Source organism: Hydractinia symbiolongicarpus, chromosome 13, assembly GCF_029227915.1.
Source record: "Hydractinia symbiolongicarpus strain clone_291-10 chromosome 13, HSymV2.1, whole genome shotgun sequence".
NCBI lineage: Eukaryota > Metazoa > Cnidaria > Hydrozoa > Anthoathecata > Hydractiniidae > Hydractinia > Hydractinia symbiolongicarpus.
This window is the reverse complement of record NC_079887.1, coordinates 16841973-16861978: the sequence shown is the minus strand read 5'-3', so window position 1 is coordinate 16861978 and position 20006 is coordinate 16841973. Positions and strand designations below refer to the sequence as shown.

General features: G+C 35.3%; 2 protein-coding genes across 2 annotated transcripts; one reads left to right on the top strand and one right to left on the bottom strand.

The window, feature by feature from the left end:
* The first annotated feature begins 215 nt into the window (after window positions 1-215).
* LOC130623145 (uncharacterized) lies at window positions 216-1528 on the top strand. The gene is made up of 5 exons (XM_057438634.1): window positions 216-302; window positions 346-494; window positions 655-928; window positions 1018-1228; window positions 1311-1528. Exons 1-5 carry the CDS (start codon window positions 216-218, stop codon window positions 1526-1528), a joined length of 939 nt encoding a protein of 312 aa, XP_057294617.1.
* A 1010-nt stretch (window positions 1529-2538) lies between these two features.
* Window positions 2539-8018, bottom strand: LOC130623143 (uncharacterized). Its single transcript, XM_057438633.1, has 2 exons — window positions 2751-8018; window positions 2539-2601 (listed from the first exon to the last, which is right to left on the bottom strand). Exons 1-2 carry the CDS (start codon window positions 8016-8018, stop codon window positions 2539-2541), a joined length of 5331 nt encoding a protein of 1776 aa, XP_057294616.1.
* Window positions 8019-20006: the final 11988 nt, after the last annotated feature.

Below are 20006 nucleotides of genomic sequence, written 5' to 3'. Positions count from 1 at the left end.
TCATGCTGCATTGTGTAATTTTAAATCAAAAGACAACGAAAAAGATGAGAAAAAGGAAAATGCAACTACAAGCTTCGTTTCTGGTTCCTCGAAAGTTGAGGTTGTTAATGTGTCCAAAAGTAAATCATCGAAATTGAGAATTATGTTTGAATCTGGGTCTCAAATTTCATTTATATCCCCCAAAGGCTAAAGATTTGCTAAATTTAAATGTTAAAATGCTAAATTTGACAAAACCGACATTACTATCAAAACCTTTGGGAAAAAAACAGTCTAATAAAACATTAGAAAAAGTCGAATTTTTAGTGAGAGTAGTAGATGGAAATTTTCTACGTGTTTCTGGCCTAGTTGATTTCTGGACAATTTATTGACAATATTAAAGCATGCCACTCTCATTTGCAAAATCTAGTTTTGGCAGATACAAATTTGGAAAATTCAGACTTGCCAGTTGATATTTTAATTGGAGCCAATTTTTATTGGTCCTTTTTACTGGCAGAGTTATAGTTTATCAAGAGAATTTTTAACATTTTGTACATGCATGTTGGAAGACGTTTTTAGTTGTGATCTGAAGATGCTCTGACAAAGATCAGGGAGAAAATTTATCAAATTTAACTTGTTATTTATTGCCTTAAACCCAAGAAATATTTACTAATTAAGAGTTATAAGGCCTAGAAATGGTTCAGGTCCAGTTGCCCTGGAATCCAAGCTTGGTTATATACTCAGTGGCGAATGCAAAATCCCTTCTGCTGTCTGTAATTCCTTGTCATCCAACTTTGTTGAAACAACTGTACTCAAGATTGCCAGCGAGGTAACTGAAAAGCAAGTTTCACATGACACCATAAGTCATCTTTGGGAAAATACAAAATCAACAAACACTGACATAGTTAAGGATTTCAAAGAATCACTAGAGTTTAAAGATAACCGTTATCAGGTGAGTTTCACCCCTTTAGAGAGGATTTTGATGTTAACAATGATAACTTTCTGCTTGCGAAAAATCGATTGCGTACTTTGGCTAAAAAGTTTACTGCAGATAACAATTTGTATGATGAGTACAAGAAAATTAGTGACTATCAGCTTGAAACTGGTATTGTTGAAATTGTTCTGGACCATGAAAATCTTCCTTCACATGGGAATGTTCATTACCTTCCACACAGAGCAGTTATTTGTGAGGATATATCCACCACAAAAGTAAGGGTTGTTTTTTATGCTAGTGCTTCAGATAGGTCAGCCTGTTCGTCCTCTTTTAGTTAATTAAATTTATGTTTGTATGCTGCTCCATCATTGACTTCATCATTGTTGGGTGTGTTGCTTAGGTATCGAATGCATAACTGGGTTTTTGGCTGATATTGAAAAGGCATTTTTTCAGATTTCCTTACATCCCTCTCATCGTGATTTTGTACGGTTTCTGTGGTTCAAAGAATTCACACCTGGAACAAATTTTGATGACTTGGAGTTGGTCATTTTGAGGTTGTGTTGTGCGTTATTTGGTTGTACATCATCTCCATTTCTACATCAAGCCACTTTGAAATAGCGTATTGGTACATTTCATGAGGTTAACCCTGATTTTATAAAATTAATTGATTTTCTCCATGTTGATGATGTAGTTGGAAGTTTTAATTTGACAGAGGAGGTTGAATGTCTATTTAAAGAGTGAACAAAGGTTGAGGATGGCCTTGTTTTGTCTGAAAAAGCTTCAATGTAATGATTCTGATGTTCAAAGGTATGTTTATGAAAATTCACTGTTTGACATTCTTGGTCCCAATCAGTTTGATAATGAGTGCAAAGTTTTAGGTGTCTGGTGGAATAAAAGTCAAGACAAATTGTTTTTTTTACTTTGAAACGTTCACAGAACAATGTTTATCTGCAGTTAATAAACGTGACCTTTTGGATTGTATTGCATCATTTTGTGATCCGATTGGTTTGGTCAATCCTCTATTAGTTAAGCTAAAGCATTTCTTTCAAAAGCTTTGTATTTTGAAGCTAGAATGGGATACATAACTGTCAAGTAAACTTTTAAATGAATGGCTGGAGTTGTGTCAACCTTTCTCAAAGTCTGTGCCAATCTACTTGCCTATAGTTTATTGTTTTAATTCACCCGAAGATAAGGTAATTGATATTCAGCTTCATGGGTTTTGTGATACTTCCTTAAAAGCATATGGTGCATGCGTTTATCTTCGATTCACTAAATTGTCTGGAGCAGTTCGATGTGTTTTAATTTCATCTCGATCACGGATTTCGCCAATCAAGCCACAGACAATTCCTCGCTTAGAACTTATGGGTGCAGTTTTATTAGCTGAATTGATCAATTGTGTTAAAAATGCACTTCATTGCTACCAAATTTCATCTGTTTAGGCAAGGATAGACAGTACTGTTGCATTCTACTGGATCGTAATTAATAGAAACGAGCAAGTGTTTTTTCGGAATAGAGTAGCAAAAATTGTCAAGTTGTTGTCACAAGATATTTAAAAACCAGAAAAAAGAGAAATAACTCTGTCTGTTTTTATTAAATTCTTCGCGGGTCTAACCACGCTGTTTCAGAGTTTACAACGTTTTTACATTAACGCATGCGCCGTAAAATAAACCAATCAAAATACAACGTATTGTCTAACATAATAAAAGAAACTATACAGAAAAGCTATTATACAGAAAAGCTATTTTCTTCATCCTCCCCCCGTAATTGACAGAAATCAATTACTATACTTGTCCTTAAAACGACGAAAGTTCTGCCCCTCTATCGCAGCCCGCCGGCGTACTCTACTTTCTACGCGGTGTTCATCGCACGCACCACCTGAACTACCTGAACTCTGTTCGTCGATGACCATAGGATAAAGTTGATTATCTTCCGCCTCAGTTGCCTTCACCTCTTCTTCTATCACTTCGAACGGTATTAACTTTTGAACAGGTCGATGCACATAAGTTGACCGGCCTGATGTCGAATTCACTTTTAATTTTGCACCTCGAGTTCGACCGTCCTTTCCAACAATTAATTTTTCTATCTTTCCGATTTTCCATTGCGAGCGTGGTGTGGGTGTGTCGTCCTTGATGAGTACAATATCATTCAGCCTCAACTCTGCGTCTGCTGTCTTCTTCCTTTCGTAAAGGTGTCGTTGCCTCAGTTCGTTCAAATAAGTTATACTAAAGCGTTTCCAAAAATGTTCTAAGACTGTTCTTAAACGAAGGACTCTTCGAGTGCATTCGGTCACATCTAATACAGTAATCGGTTGATTATTAGTTGTAGCATGGTTCAATGATCTCCCAAAGATAAGATGATTAGGGGTGATCATAGCTCCAACGTCTTCATCACTCGCATAACAGAGTGGTCTTGAATTGATTACACTCTCGACTTCACATAAAACAGTTTGTAACTCTTCAAACGTTAGAAACGACTTTCTTAGTATTTTCTTAAGAGATGTTTTTACGGAACGAACAAGACGTTCATAAAATCCACCCCACCATGGGGAGGCTGGTAGAATGAAGCGTTGACCAATTCTCATTTTTAACATATAAGCTTTAACCTCGGACGACTTAAATGTTTTGAAATTGTCACTTACAATTTCATTTGGTTTTCCTCTTCTTGAAACGAATCGCTTAAAGCCTCGGATGAACGCAGGTGATTTCATGTCAGGCGTGAGTTCAAGGTGGATTGCGCGACTACTAGCACAAGTAAAAAGTAAAATGTATACCTTTGAGCAGGAATGTCCGTGAATCCTTACAAATAGAGGACCGGCGTAATCAAGCCCTGTCGTAGCAAAAGCTTGCGTCAGATGATCCACTCGGAAAACAGGAAGATCCGGACTTTCTGGTGAGGTCATCGTTCGTCCTTGAAATCGCCGACATATTACGCATCGTCGTAAAACATTTCTCACTGTCTTCCTGCCACGCAAAATCCAAAATCTTTCTCTAATCTTCGCCAACGTTGATTCCACTCCAAAATGCAATACCTCTTCGTGGGCATTTCGAACGATTAACATTGTCACATGACTTCCTTCTCGAAGTAAAAGCGGGTGCTTTTGATCGTCTGTTAACTTTGATTCACCAAAACGACTTTTCAGTCTAAAAAATCCTTCAGTATCCTGGTAAACATTTAAATTCGACTTTGTTTTATTAAAATTCGAATTTTTGGTCATAGCTTGCTGTTCGGCACGTACAATATGGTCCAAAGATTTGGTTACTTCATCGACATTCAGGTTTTCATCGTTGTTTGATTCTTCATTTTTACGTATCTTTGCTATCAAATTGTTCTTAAAGCGAATAACGTAGGCTACGACGTGAATTAATTTGTTTAATGATCCATATCGAGAGAAATCAACGATTTCGTTCAAGTCAACCGCATTCTGTTCAGTAACAGTCAGTACGTTTTGTATGTCAGTCGAAGCTTTTAGCTCCTTTTCCACTTCAGTTTTTGAAAAGTCAGTTGTTACGTCATAATGAATGTTGTCGTTTAAAAGAAAAGAAGGACCGTTAAACCAAATACCATTAAAAAGACTCACAAAATCATCGATAGATCTTGTTGGTGGATCAGCAGGATTCTCTACGCCAGCTACGTGAAACCACATGTCAGGTGAAACAATTTTCCTTATTTTCACCACCCTATTCTCAATCCAGGACTTCCAAGTTCTCTCTTTACCCCTGATCCAACAAAGAGCTACTTGTGAGTCTGTCCAGCCAACAATGCGATCTATTTTTATCCTTCCAGCAATAGCCCTCGTGACATCCTCAATCAAAGTAGAAAGCAATAAACATCCTAATAGTTCAAGCCTAGGGATAGAAAGAGTTTTCAGTGGTGAAACCCTGGTCTTCGACGTCCAAAAAAATACTTTGATCCCAACCTTGGTAACAATCCTCACATAGACAAGAGCACAGTATAAACTAAGAGAACTATCACAAAACCCATGCAACTCTGCAGATACAACTTCGGTCCAATCAACGAAGGAAAACCTTGGTACGCGGACTACGCTCAAAAACTCAATTTTTTCTAACAGATCGATCCATCTAGCCTCAATACCACCTGAAATAACTTCATCCCAATCCGATTTATCCACGCACAAGGACTGAAAAAAAGTTTTAATTTGAGCTGTAATAGGAGAAATAATTCCAAGTGGATCGTACATAGAAGCAGATAAACTTAAAACATTCCTCTTTGTGAAAGAACATGCCTTAGATTTTCTGATAAATTCGTTAAAATCAAACAGAAAACAATCAGTGTGTTTATCCCATGTTAATCCTAAAACCTTATGACTATAGTCTTTATTTATTCCATTAACTTGGCTTTTAGCAAAAGTCATGTCATCTCCAATAGTCTTATCACACCCCTTTCGCCTATCAAAAAAAACTTGTAGTTCATTATTATTAGTAAACCATTTCCTTAATTCAAATCCAGCCTTACTCATCACATCCACGGCAACTTCTTGAAATTTTTTCCCTTCTTCAACAGAATTACAACCGGTTGTCGTGTCATCTACATACAAATCTTCACCCAATTTTTTCACAATCTCGGAATACATATCTAAGAATTTATTTAAATGCTGACGAATTGTTCCATTTAAAAGAAAAGGGCTGCTTGTTAAACCAAAAACAACTCTGAGGAAACGATAAATTACCACTTTGTTCTCCTCAAACCATAAGAATCGCAAAAAATCACGGTGAGGTTGATCAATACTAATATTTAAAAAGGCTTGCCTGATATCGGCAATAATTGCAATCTTGTTCAACCGAAACCTAAAAAGTACATCAAAGATCTTACATAATAAGTTTGGACCTGAGTATAAACAATCGTTAAGAGAAGGACCGTTTGCCTTACTGGATGCATCAAATACAACCCTAATCTTAGTGGTTTGCTTATCTTCCCTCACAACTGCCCTGTGTGGGAGATAATGGACATTACCACTTTCTCTGATTAATTCATTGCGACCTACTTTTTCAATTATACCTTCCTGGACGTATTGCTTAAAAATGTTATCATAGTCATCATAAATTCCTAGAGCATGCAGTTTCTTGGCCGTGGATCTAAGTCTTCTTTCGCTTACAAAATAATTATCAGGTAATGGATCGTGATCAGGCTTGAAAGGTAACCTTGTCACATAGCGTGATCCATCATGATAAATATGATTTTCAAAATCATTAATTACAGAAATTTCTTGACCCCCTACAGATTCAACCTGCCAAAATTTCTTTAACTCATTTCTTAGTAACTCATTTTTCTTCTCAACTTCCACTTTCATAACATGCTGTGTTTGCAAACAGTGCTGTTTCTGCTCCTCGGACTCGTATTTTCCACTTAAGACCCAACCCAACGTAGTTTCCAATGCTACAGGTCCCCCCGAACCCTTTTTCATTTTCCCAGTAAAAAAACTATAATAGAAATCTAGCCCAATCAATAAGTTTACATTCAAATCCCGACAATTCACGTTTCTATCAGCCAACTCTAAACCTTCCACATGAGGGTAACTTGCTTTTACAAACTCAAGGTATTGGTGGGTCAACGGACTACAAACATTTGGAACACAGTATGCTTCAACAAAACAAAATCCATGACAGTTCTTATGTTTAATCTTAACCTGGTAAACTTGGAGATCCTGAACCCTGGAATCGTCACTTCCGAAAGTCTTAACAATAACCTTTTCCTTTCTTAACGGTTTTAATTTTAAAGTCTTACATAAGTCCTGAGATAGATAGCTTCTCTGACTGCCACTATCGAATAGAATCCGCGTGTGCTTTTTTGCATTGCCTGATGTATCAGATACATCAGCAGAAGCAGTTTGCATTAAAACACCACTGTATGATGATACAAAATTGTTGTGATGAGCACCTGCTTGCGAACCATCAGAAGAACAAATGGAAATGTGATGTCTGTGTTTGCATTTTCGACAAGAATAGTTGCTAGGACAGTTTTTTCCTAAGTGTCCAGTTGCTAGGCATACAAAGCAACGACCTTGCTTACGTAACAATTCCTTTCTTGTAACAACCTCTGTCACAGACCTACATCGACTTGCCAAATGATCATTTCCATTACAGTATAAACAACTTTTGGACTTATTTAACAAGAAGTTTTGCCTATGCAAGCAACTTGATGTAAAAAACTCATCATTTCTTTTCATTTTTCCCTCTGCACTTGGCTTTACGACAGGTTTACAATTTTCGTAAGCAGTCAGTTCATCGTTAAAAAAGATCATAAGGCGTTCAAGCGTCCAAATATCGCTTCCAAATTTCCTAGCAATTATCATATTTAGATCATCCGGTAACTTTTCTTTTAATAGAGGAATCAACAAACTTCCATATGCAGAAATGTCCAACTTTAATGCACTCAAATTCCTAGTACAGTTTTCAATTCCGTTATAAAGTTTCCGTAAAGACACAATGTCAGATTTATTAGTTACCTTGTTCAGACGAATTAGACAATCCATGTGTGCTGATATCAGCACCTGTGGATTGCCATAACGTTCGGTTAAAATTTTAATGGCCTCTTTATAGTTTGTTGAACTTAAACTTAATCCAGATATTGTCTCAGAAGCTTGACCTTCGACATATCTCTTCAGATAATTAAATCGATCAATATCAGAAATCTCTTCGTTGTCATGAATCGACGCGCTAAACTGATCCCAAAATCCTTGCCAGCATAGGGGGTCTCCTTTAAAAATTGGCAGTTCAAATTTTGGTAAACGACAACGAGAGGACACACTTCTTACAGAATCTGGGCCGTGATGGTCAACCTCAGATGGAGGGGACAACGATAAAGATTGTAACTTTAACGTGACCGCTGCAAGAAGTTCATGTGTGGGATCAGTATATTCCATACTTTCTAGAACGTCCTGTTCAACTTCCTCTGGTTTCAACAGAGCTAAAACTTCATCATTCAACATGTTTAGCTGCTCAATCTTGTTAACAAGGTTATTCTGTAAACCTAGTAACTTTACATGAGTAGCATTTTCATCACTAAGCTGCTTTTCTATTCTTTTAATAACCGAGGAAGTTTGGATGCGGATAGCCTTTCTTTGATTAATTTTCTTTTGTAGATCAGACATCTTCAGAAGCTTTAAAATAGAAGTATACCCAAACACTTACAAAGTATCCTGTGCCTAACAGGAGCCAAAATCTATCTCGATCTAATTCTTATCCACAAAGAGGGTAAACAGCAGTCTGTACCCAACAGGAGTAAACTTTTTCTTATGCACAAAACAGAAAAATGGCATGTAAAGAAACACGCGTTTAGAAACTAAAATAAAACAACCTTCAAAATAAATAAGTCTAAACAACAACTCCACGTATCAAAACAAACCAAGAAAAAACATGAATTCGTACTCTTCTATAGCCCCAAACCATAAGCTGTAAAACCAAAAACTATACTTATGTCTAAACCACGTGCTGGCACACAAGAAACAAAAAAAAGAAACTTCAATCAAATCCGTAAATATCTTTGCAATCAAGCAAAAATATCGATTTCGTAACGTCAAAGATGGCTGTCTAAAAACGTTCTTAAATGTCAATTAAATTATTAAGCAGTTCAAAAAAAAAGGTCAGTCAAGTCAAGTAGCGAATGAGCTTACTGAACTATTTTCGTTTCATACGTGTCTTTCGTTCAAATTTCGTTGATCCAATCTTGATCAATGTCTTTGCTCAACAGCAATAGCATCCAATTTTCTTTAATTATATAAATCAATCTTCGTGTCCCTCATCGGGCGCCATTTAAAAACCAGAAAAAAAAGAGAAATAACTCTGTCTGTTTTTATTAAATTCTTCGCGGGTCTAACCACGCTGTTTCAGAGTTTACAACGTTTTTACATTAACGCATGCGCCGTAAAATAAACCAATCAAAATACAACGTATTGTCTAACATAATAAAAGAAACTATACAGAAAAGCTATTATACAGAAAAGCTATTTTCTTCAAGATATGTGGTTTTTAGTCGGTACCAAGGACAATCCACTGATATCATTTCACATGGACTAGATCCTGTACAGCTAGTGGCAGTCAACATTTGGTTTTCCGGCCCTGAGTTTCTCTATAAATACTCGACTTTACAGATGTTATTATTTGTCACTTCCTTTGTTTTAAAGTTTGTTGCTAAACTAAAATTGTGTTTGAATACTGCTGCAAAATGTACCGTTAGTCAGCACTGTGAATAATACTTCATCGGTTGCAGATTCTACTGTTAGTCAACCAAATGGTGATTCACTTGTTACGGTTGCAAACTATACTGTAAGTCAACCAGAACTTTTATGTAATTTTAGCTCATCAGCCGCTGATTCTACTGTAAGACGGTCTGGTTCTGATAGTGATATGGTTGCAGATTATACTGTAAGTCAACCAGGACATTTATGTACTTTTAGCTCACCAGCCGCAGATTCTACTGTAAGTCGGTCTGGTTATGTTAGTGATGTGGTTGCAAACTATGCTGTAAGTCAACCTGAAGAAGAATTTGTTATGGTTGTTAATAACTCTGCTCCTAAGAAGCAGTACAGTATGCGTAAGTGCTTGCGGACCAACAGGCTGAACAGCTTGTCCCACAAGCACCCCCAATAATTGAGCCTAATAATGATTTGCGCGAGGGATTGGCATCCATTCCTGAAGATTATGATCAAGCTGAAGTTATTACTGGTATCAATCCAACTAGTGTGGTTTATAACAATGACGATAATATTAAACAGACTAGCGTTCATAGTTTTGGTAATCTTATCACTTCCGGTGATATTACTTCAAGTTTGCATATATTGATCACAGATTTGCAGAACAATATTCTTATCAAACGCTTGGAATCTTTGAAAACACAATTAAATTTAATAGCAAACCTTATCGTTATCCGCGTTCACCGCCTCTGCCTGCTGATCGAGTTGTGCTGGATAGCCACTTTAAAACTATTGGTGTTGATTATCTTGGTCCTCTTAATTTAAAGGACACGCTCTTGAATAATTAGATAAAACGTGGATTTCGTTGTTTACTTCTTGCGCTACCAGAGCGTTACATTAAGAAGTTGTTAAAAACAATACTGCAAGCACATTTATACTCGAATTCAGAGGATTTATTGCACGACGAGGTATCCCATCAAAAGTGTATTCGGACAATAGAAGTAATTTTGTCCGTGAAGAAGTCCAAGCATTTGTGTCATCTATTGTATCGTTTGCAACCAGTACTGGAATAACCTGGTTATTTAATCCTTCTGCTGCCCCTTGGTGGGGAGGCTTCTATGAGAGACTAGTTCAAATTACCAAAAGATGTTTAGTCCATATTTTGTTTAAAGCACGTGTTACAATAGATGAGCTTATTACCATTGTTGCTGAAGTCGAATCTGTATTGAACGATCGACCATTAACTTAACTTATGTTACAAGTGAGATTGGTGACGAAATTATTACACTGAATCATTTGAACTACGGTAGACGATTAAATGTCAACCCATCGAGCGAAGAAAAAAACGATGTATCTAGTCATGTGCGTTACAAATATGTTAACGAACTTATGAACAACTTCTGGACACGATTTAACTTTTTTGAGCGAACGATTTAGACTTTTTTGAGCGAGTTACGCGAACGACATAAGTTAACCTCAAAACGTCAAAGTCGAGAACTTATCAACGTGGAGGATGTCGTATTAATTAAAGACGATAAACTGTCGCGTTCCAAATGGAAAATTGGTGTAGTTGAATCCGTTCAACCTTGGAGGGTTCAACCTAGGAAAGACGAACAAATTCGAGTAGCAACTGTTCGAACAAGATCCAATGGGAAAAATTTGTTGCTGTAACGCGCGGTGAACTTATTGTATCCTGTTGAAACTTAACATCCGCGCCTTAACTTTCGCGGCTTTCACGAAATGGAGGAGTGTCGGAAATACGAACGCCGTAAACATGTACTTTGGCTTTATTTGATTGTATATATATTTAGGTCATAATTTAGAAGAACCTCTTTCGTTACAGTCATTTATTTCTGAGCTGTCGGTTCCTACACTAGCAACGAACATATAGTTTTCCAGCAGAAACAATACAGCATGGATTTTTATTCAGAAGTATGCAATTGCGCTGCAATATTTCTGGGGCGTTTCGTTTTCCTTGCACACTTTATTACATACCGGAAGTTAGCTCAATTACCTGTGGTGAGTAAACGTATAAGAAGCGGCAAACTTTGGCTTATATATATCTCGAGTATAAGATCGAAGTATTTAAAGAGAAAGTTATACAGTTGACTCCCTCTAATTCAAATCTCTATAATTCGAATATTTCTATAATTCCAACGAGTGCTCAGTCACCGTCAATTTTACTTAAGAAACTCTTATAAAAAACTTCCTACAATTCGAAGTTCTCTAATTCGAAACTTTCTATAATTCGAACAGTTTTTCAGACACACCAGCACGATTCTCTTCCTAATTCGAATTTTAGAGTTTAAACAGGGCTTTGACAAATTCGAAAATTGTCCTTTGAACTTTTTTTTTTCAAATATTCAACAGTTTTTCAAATAGAGTTTCTTTTTTGTGTAACCTATGAAAATAAAGATTAATGAAACTTGAATTATGTTTTCTTGATTTTGAGATTAACGTAATTTCTCTCTGTGATTCGAATTTTCACGCTTTAACGCTGAAAGTTCGAATTACAGAGACTTTCTATAATTTGAATCTCTCTATAATTCGAACAAAAATTTTTCCCCGTGGGAATTCGAATTAGGGAGAGTCAACTGCATATATTTTTAAATCCGGACAAATATTAAGTTGATTTAGATAAATTTTTTTGTCACTTGATTATTACATCATCAATGATAATGTCATAAGGTCAGATGGATATCTTTGAATCTGAATATATCTTAAAACCGAAATGTTTAAAAAATTGCCTAAAAATCAAAGAAATCGGACAAATGGATTAATTACTCGTCGAGAATTTAAAACTTACCTCCCACTATAAAAAAAGTATTCGAAAATCAACTCAAAATATTGTACTAATTACGAAAAAAAATTTCTTTTATACTTATTTAGATTTATTCGGAAGATATTCGTCGTTAAAGTTGTAAAATATTAGCTGGAGAAGAAGCTTCGTGCCAGTCGCCAACTTGTGCCCTGATTGTAAATAAATGTCTTCGCGGGAGAGCTTGTGACGTCAACTCCCGGATGATAATTTCGCTGACCCTGACTTTGTTGTTGTTTTGTTTTTCAACATTTATAACGGGTACTGAAGAAAAGTTTGTAACAGGTATATACTGAAGATAAGTAAACACTTGTTTTTTACTTCTCTTTTTAAAACTGAGTTCCCGAGAAAAAGTTGTGGGCTTTCTTAGTTTTGAAGTTTCGGCCAGTAAAAAGTCTACAAAACCTGACAGTGAATCAGATTCTAGCTGGAAAAGCTAGAGGGTGTTAATGGAAGTGGAAGCAATAGCTTAGTAGTGAATCGTGGCCTTTTTAGCTATTTCGATGCCCTTAGAACGAGATTGGCTCTTTCCGACTTGCGTAGAGACTTCAATGCCCACAGTGGATACGGTTCGCGGCGCCAGGAAGTATATTTTAAAGTAAAAAAGAAGCTATTTAGGGTTATCAGAGCAAACCATGGCAGGCGACATATTATTTTACTCTTTTGCAGCCTATCTTACCCCCTCCCGAAAAAAAAATTAAATGCTACGCCGCGATCCCTAAGAGTTTTTGTTGGTTAGAAGAGTTAGACTCGGAAAGCGTTTTTAATTTAGAAGATTAGTAGAAAACTTCATTCTATGGCTAGACTATTAGCAGCCTTAATAATCACGACTATGCGGAAGTAAACATAGAAAAGACGGGTGTAAGCTTAAACACAACCCCTTGCCTTATTATAATAACAATTCAAGCAACCTCGATCCCAGGGTCTATAGCGTTCTTTGATATGACTATGAATCGCGACACGAAAAACAAATTAAAATAGATTATCATAAGAAAGAAAGAGAGAAAGAAAAGAAGAAAGAAAAAAAGAAAGAAGAAACAACAACGCGCGCAGAAAAAAAATTAAATCCCGTAAAACCCTGCCTAGTGTACCACAATATAATAGAAAAGTCTTAGACGCAACGTAGAAGAAGAGCGAGCATCTATACCAGAATTTGCACATGGCCTAATGCAAAGACAAGTGCCCAGAGATTTAGAATTGCCAAAGCCTTTTTTGCCAGCGTTGATCAGAACATTCTAGTGATTAAAACTCGACTTTAAAAGCGTATAGACTCTGTTAATGAGTACACGCAGCTCGTTGTTTCTTGCCTGTTGGAAGACTGGCAAAGAAATGCTTTCCAGCGCTACTACTGCAATAATTTACTCTTCTTCTTTTTCTCCGAGTAATCGTTTTACGCCAACATTCAGGGAGCCTTTTTTGCCATCTGGGAGATGACGTCAAACTGGGTTTAATCCGAAAAAAAAATTATCACACAATGGCGGCTTTCGAGAAAGAAGCATCCTGTAAACACAAGAAAATGTGGCTTTATATGTTTAATGTTAAATTACAAATTCTCAACATAGTATAAACAGAATAAGATGAACTTTTTTTTGAATTGGGAGGTAAGCTTTTAAAAATGATTCTTTTGGATGAAATAAGGTTGTGTTCTAAAGATAACGAAAATTATTATGTTTTTCCGATTATAAGCATTTCATAAAAATTTCTAGGGCTGTAACAAGACCTAACCATTATCTTTTAATTTTTAAAACACCTGTAAATAACATTATGACTATCCTAAGCATGTTAGGTTTGGTGGTATTAGACTTCCACAAATTGCAATAAGAGCAATACAATCACTCAAGGTAAAAGCATGCTTACCCATAAGTACCTTTGAGCCTTGGTTTTATGGCCTGTAAGAATATTACACTTGCAGCTACAGATAATTGTTATTGTTTTTTAAATTCACAAAATGTGCTGTCAATAAATAGTATTTCTATAAGTATTGGCAGTAATATTATTTTGTATAGTACTGCAAGATTGTTATTCCACTTCAGGTATAACTAACAGCAAAGATCAACAACTTTTTAAAAATAATTTTTTAAAGGGTGCTCTTTTTACACAAATCTGATAGAATTAACATAAAAACTATTCTGTATTATATTTCTTGAGTTTCCGAATTTAAGCATTCTACTGTAAGAGGGTAATAGATTTTTTATAAAGAAGGCTATGAATTTTAAACAAATAATAATCAAAAAGCATTTTTTTTTTTTGGGGGGGGGTGAATCATTTGAAAGCTAAGAGAGAGAATTATAGATGAATAAACCGGTCACGACTTGTTTCAAGTCACATGTTGTTTCAATGCAATAACGTTTAGCCAGTTAAGCTGGGCAGCACTCCCTTAGATATGTGTAATACTCGATCGATTTACCACAATAACTTATAACAGATGGCCTGAGAAAGTTAAGAAAGTTTTAAATATATATGCAGACGGCCTTACAATTAATAAATTGCTTTGCTTTAATTTTTTAGGATACCCCAGATTGTTCTGTCAATGAGATATAACGGGCTTAAAATTTTGCTGACGTCAGCAAAGACCTGTCAGAACAGAGAAAAATATTTTTCGAAATGTGTATACATGTTGCCTTCATCGTATAGATCTTGAAACGCTAATCAAAAAAATGTATAGGATCATGTACTATTGACGAACTGTTACAGAGGTATTGGGGTTTGAAGTTTTTTGATGACGTCATGAACCCGTCCATTCTGAAAGGGATTTGGGGACCCAGGTTTCGAAAAATTATCGAAATTGGTCCTAGGTGGTCCCTAGTTACCCACGCGGTGAAAAATCATTGACGTCACCACCTCGTTTCCAAGTTATTTGACCTCAAAGTTTTCAGTGCATTTTAATGGCTTCATTAATGTTAATATACTTTCCTATTGACGTCAACATTATTTTAACACCAAAGTTTAGTAATTTACGGAACAAATTTGTAGGTGATGTTTTATAGACTTTATCAAAGAAAATTGTGAAGAATATAATCGACTTTGCAAAACTGACAGACAGACGCACGGAAGCTCTGTATTATTATAAGAGACTAGTCGATAAGGCCCGTGGAAAAATCCACTTAGGCAAAAGGCCAATGAAAGAATAGATTGCTTTAGATGTCTTGCGGACGTCAGCAGTGCATATACAAAAAAAATCTTCTTAAAATCTTCTCGAAATGTCAAATTGCATTAAATCCCCCACATAAATCTTACACAAAATAAAAAAGAACAGCTTTCAAGGTGCAAAACCTAGTTGATAAAAAGTTACAATAACGACACTCACAACATCGACACTCACAACACCAATACTCACAAAACCGACGTTAAAAACACCGACAGTTACAACACCGACAGTCACAACACGGGTAATAACAATGTCGGAAATAACGCATCTCAAATATGTATATACATCTTATAAGTGATTATGTTGAAAACCCTCAGTAGTTTATTCTGCAATGTCAAAAGGAGGCCTGCAACAGTTAGCACAAATAAAAAAATAAGTTCTTTACACATTTTAAATATTGTCTTTCCCTTAAAAGCTTATACAAAAATGTCAAAAAGCCATAGTTTGAAAAATATCAAATCTAGAAAAATCAGTCATTTCGGTTGCATACCATCCTCTCCCACAAAAATTTGCACAAAATGTAAAAATCAACCAGTTAAGAACACAAAATTTTTCTTTTTAAGTATGATGATCCGTACCGTTCTTTACCAACAATTTTAAACCTATGTAAATGTCAAAAAATAATGAGCAAAGAATAAACTTGAATCAACAAAGATCATTATTTTGGAAACATTGTATACGGTTCGTAAACAAAAGTTTACACAAAATGTTAAACAGATTGGTTTTTGAGAAACACCTAAATCAACAATCATTCAGCAAATTACCATTATCCATTAATCTTTCACGAAAAGGTTATGAAACACATCAAAATATAGAAAACTCAGTCATTTCAGTGCATACAGTCCTCCCCCATTAGATTAAAAATATAAAAAACAAAAACAGTTTCAGTCAGAACATTAAGTAATTTTTTTATCATCAGCAAACATTTATCCCTACAAAATTTTGTAAAATTGTTAAGAAAAACAAAAACGTGAAACCATGGAATTTTCTTTCAGCAAAAATGGCATCACATGTCATCCCCAACATTAGTTTATAATACGAAATATAGAGACATCAGGCAACAGCTTACAGTGAATTCCGATTCTACAAAAAATTGGTCTTTCAGTATATATATTTGCATGTGGTCTGTTTCCACAAAAATTTACACAAAATTTCAAAAAACAGCATTTTGCAACACGAACAATATAAACTGACAACCATGCCATTCTCTCATAATTTTTTAACCCATAATAAACCCACGAAAATTTACGATAAAAAGTCAAAAAACCCTGTAAAAAAACCTGGTATTTTACATGTAGGCTGACAAAAGTTTAACAGGATGTCGGAAACAAAACCATAAAAAACAACTTAACAGACACACTTTAAATTCTATAAAATTGATTCCACTTGTGATATTGATGGTGGTCCTCTTGTAAAGTTTACAGGAAATGTGAAAGAATTATTCTCTATGGGCATAAAAATGTGTCACAACGGTCGTGACAATTCATATGGACCTTCGTTTTATATTGCTTTTGTTCCATCGCGATAAAGACGAATTGAACCGCTTTTTAACTTTTGGAATGTCACAGTCAGAGGAGCATCTTTGTGTGACTTTTTGATGTTTTGATGACTGTCTATCTCATTTTTACTCAAAAAATGTAACCACTCAATTGGATTTTGGCCATAATTTTCTTCGAAATAACTTCTTCGTCGTGCATGCATTGTCATTGTTTCTTTTAATAGTTCTCTTTTATATTTCTCAAAATAATCCACAAAACGATTTCCTTCAAGTTTTTTTGTGGGAACGCTTAAAGTTTCTCCATTTTAGAAAGAACTTCTCTACAAGACTTTCGTAAGCCTGTCATGATTCACACGTATATAAAACTTCATTCCCAGAATTAAATGGATCACCAAATATGTCGTTCACAATGGTACTTAAAGCTGACTTTGGAAAGGAAAGTTGGTTTAGCTTCCGTTGAATTGTTTTGATGATATGTTCTTTACCTAAAAAATGACCGGTGTTACCATTACTTTCTTGCAATTGCCGTTGTAAAGTTCGTCGCATTCATCAGTTCCAATTCTGGCTAAGTCTTCTAGAGATAGCTTTCCTCGTTTCACAGCTTGCCGAAAATACGAAAAATCATCTTTTTCCTGATGACGATAAACAAAGATTGGCCCAGGAAACCATGGGTGCTTCTGCGTGTTTCGATGGAGAAGAGAAAGATTGCGATTAGTGGTTTGGGTGACGCAGTAATTTGACACGTTGTAGGTCGTATCAACGGCTAACACACTGCGAAATTTAGTTGGTATGCTCGGATTTGTACAAAATCTTTCAAGATCTGCCAATGAGTGCAGTTTAATGATGATTTGGTTGGATGATTGTGGCTTGTTTGAAAGTTATGATAAAAAAGAAATCTCATATTTTTATGTTCCTCCCGTAACAAATGTAGTATTTAAACATTGCCGTGATGCCAGAAACAAAATGAAAACATTTTTGGCCTGGAATTGTGCAAAAAAGAAGCCAATGTAGGAAAAAACTTACAGGTCCTCTTGAAAATTGAAACAAAATTAACATCTACCTATGTCATTGTTTCTTCATCAGAAGAAATAACCATAACGTCATGTACTAAAAACAAGTTCGAAAATATATATATCAAAAGGCTAGGAAAAAGAAATGAATGCAAATTAGTTATAAAGTACAAGCTTACTGTGTGTATCAACGTATTTCCGCTTTTCTGTGTCCATCACCTCCTCAACTTCAATCCATTACCGTTTTTTTTCCTTCATCCATTATGGAAATCGCTACTTATACGATTATTATTACTTACTACGATTACTACCACTATGTTAACCAACTACAAAACTCAAATCTACTTCTTTAAATCTATTTTATTGTTAAAATTGAGGTTAGAGCGTTTTACAACTGGTACGATCGAACATTGTTTTGTTCGAAAGTGGATGGTTTTTACATGCTTCATACTCTTCAGTTTTGGTTGGCGTTTTTGAATTTTCAAAAAAAACAATACGGTTTCCACATGCTTTTCTTTTGTACACACACAGCAGAATTCTATTGTATCTCACTAGCTCACTTGGTAGGGACCAAGTATCGTTTGAAATATTTTCAGCTTTTCATACCCTGTCACTTGCAGTCACTTGTAGTCCTCCGTTGTCAATTGTGGTCACTCATGGTCACTCGCGGTGTTACTCGCGGTGTTACTCACGGTGTTACTCGTGGTCACTCGTGTTCACTTGTGTTGCTACTCGTGTGGACTTTTAGACTTGACCTTCTGTGCCTGTCCATTTCGTTCCATCGTAAATTTTCTTAAAGTGGAAAATAGCTGTTAAAGTATTCAGTGAAGTAAGCTATAAAAATACTTCTTGTTCAAAACCAAACATTTTGATAAGAATAAAATTGAAATAAAGACTTGAATCTTGCTATTAACATGTTTTTAGGTTGGTTGGATAAATTTGAGTCAAAAAAATATTTCCACCATTATTATAGTTCCTGAGTTTCTGAATTTAGTCGTTTTCGGGGACACCGATGAACGATTTTTACATTTATCAATTTTGACAACGATACATGTGCGAAAAACATTATGAGCAATTCTCATGATTAAAATTGTCAGATAGGGTGTAATTAAAAGTATTTGCCATGCTTGATTGGTCAGGGTTCCCACTTTTGCTATTTAAAACAAAATTTGAGGACTTGCACTTGTAAAAATTAAGGAACACACAGACTGGCATCGCAATATATTCGTATAAAAGATAACTAAGAAACTTTGCTTTAAATAAAAATACAAAAAAAAGTAATGTTTGCAAGCCACAACAACCACAAGTTGTGTTGATTTAAAATAAACAATATATATAGAAATATATAAAAAATAATCAAATGTCAAAAAAATTGTGAGGAGATTTGAGAAGAAAACCTAAATTTCAAAAAAACTTGAGAACATTTGAGGAGAATTGGAAAGACCTTTTGAATTTGAGGAGATTTGAGGAGTTATGAGGAGGCGTGGGAACTCTGTTGGCAACCCAGTTTCTTATTTTCTTGTATCACAGAAAGCTATCCTGTCAATAGTCAAATTTCAGTTCAAATGGGCCAATTTTTTAACATACAGCGTGTTTTAGGCTGCGAATGGGTTGATTTTACCCTCTACATGAATATGGTTAAGGTATTACTAAAATTCATAGATTTCTCAGAGACGCTAGATTCTCTCTACTCAAGTTATATTCTTTTTCTTTGAATTAATTCATTAATTTAAGTATAAATTCATTAATTTAAGTATAAATTCATTAATTTAAGTTAATATTTGATAAATATTTGCAAGTAGCGTCCCCAGAGAATATACAAATTTGTAAGATTTATTCTTGTACACCTGATTTCAAACAAATATGTTGTTATTGCATTTTGCAAACGTTGAAAGAGTTGAGCTAGCTAAGAGCTAATGTAAACAAAGTACTAAGCTATAAAATACATAAAAATAGCTGTTATGAGCACGTCTGCAGTAGGTTTTTCATCACCTACTACGTGCTAAGCATAACAACCTTGTTTTAGCTAGCTATCGATAGCTAGCTACAAACACTGACAGAGCTGTTGTTTTTATTATTTCAGCAGTCTACTATTCTTTCTTAATGTACAACGCAGCACTAAGACCGAGTCATTCATGTTTAATAAATCTAACAAAGTAAAACCTTAACGCTTTTCAGAAATTTAAATTACTTAAAGTAAGTTTTGCTTAAAATACTGATCGATCACGGCTTCATGGATCATTTTATTATTAACCTGAAAAGTACTGTCTAAGGAAAAAAATCGTCATAATACATCAAAGGTTAATCGAGGCTATTGTGTCTTTAGACATTCGCGAAATTTTATATGACAGTAAAAGGTGTACCTAGCTACCTAACTGCAATTACCATGAGAATTATTGATTAAGAATTTTGTTGTAGCCAAACTGCATTTGGCTACTTTCACTTTTCAGTTAGAGGTAGCTAAAAAGCTAGC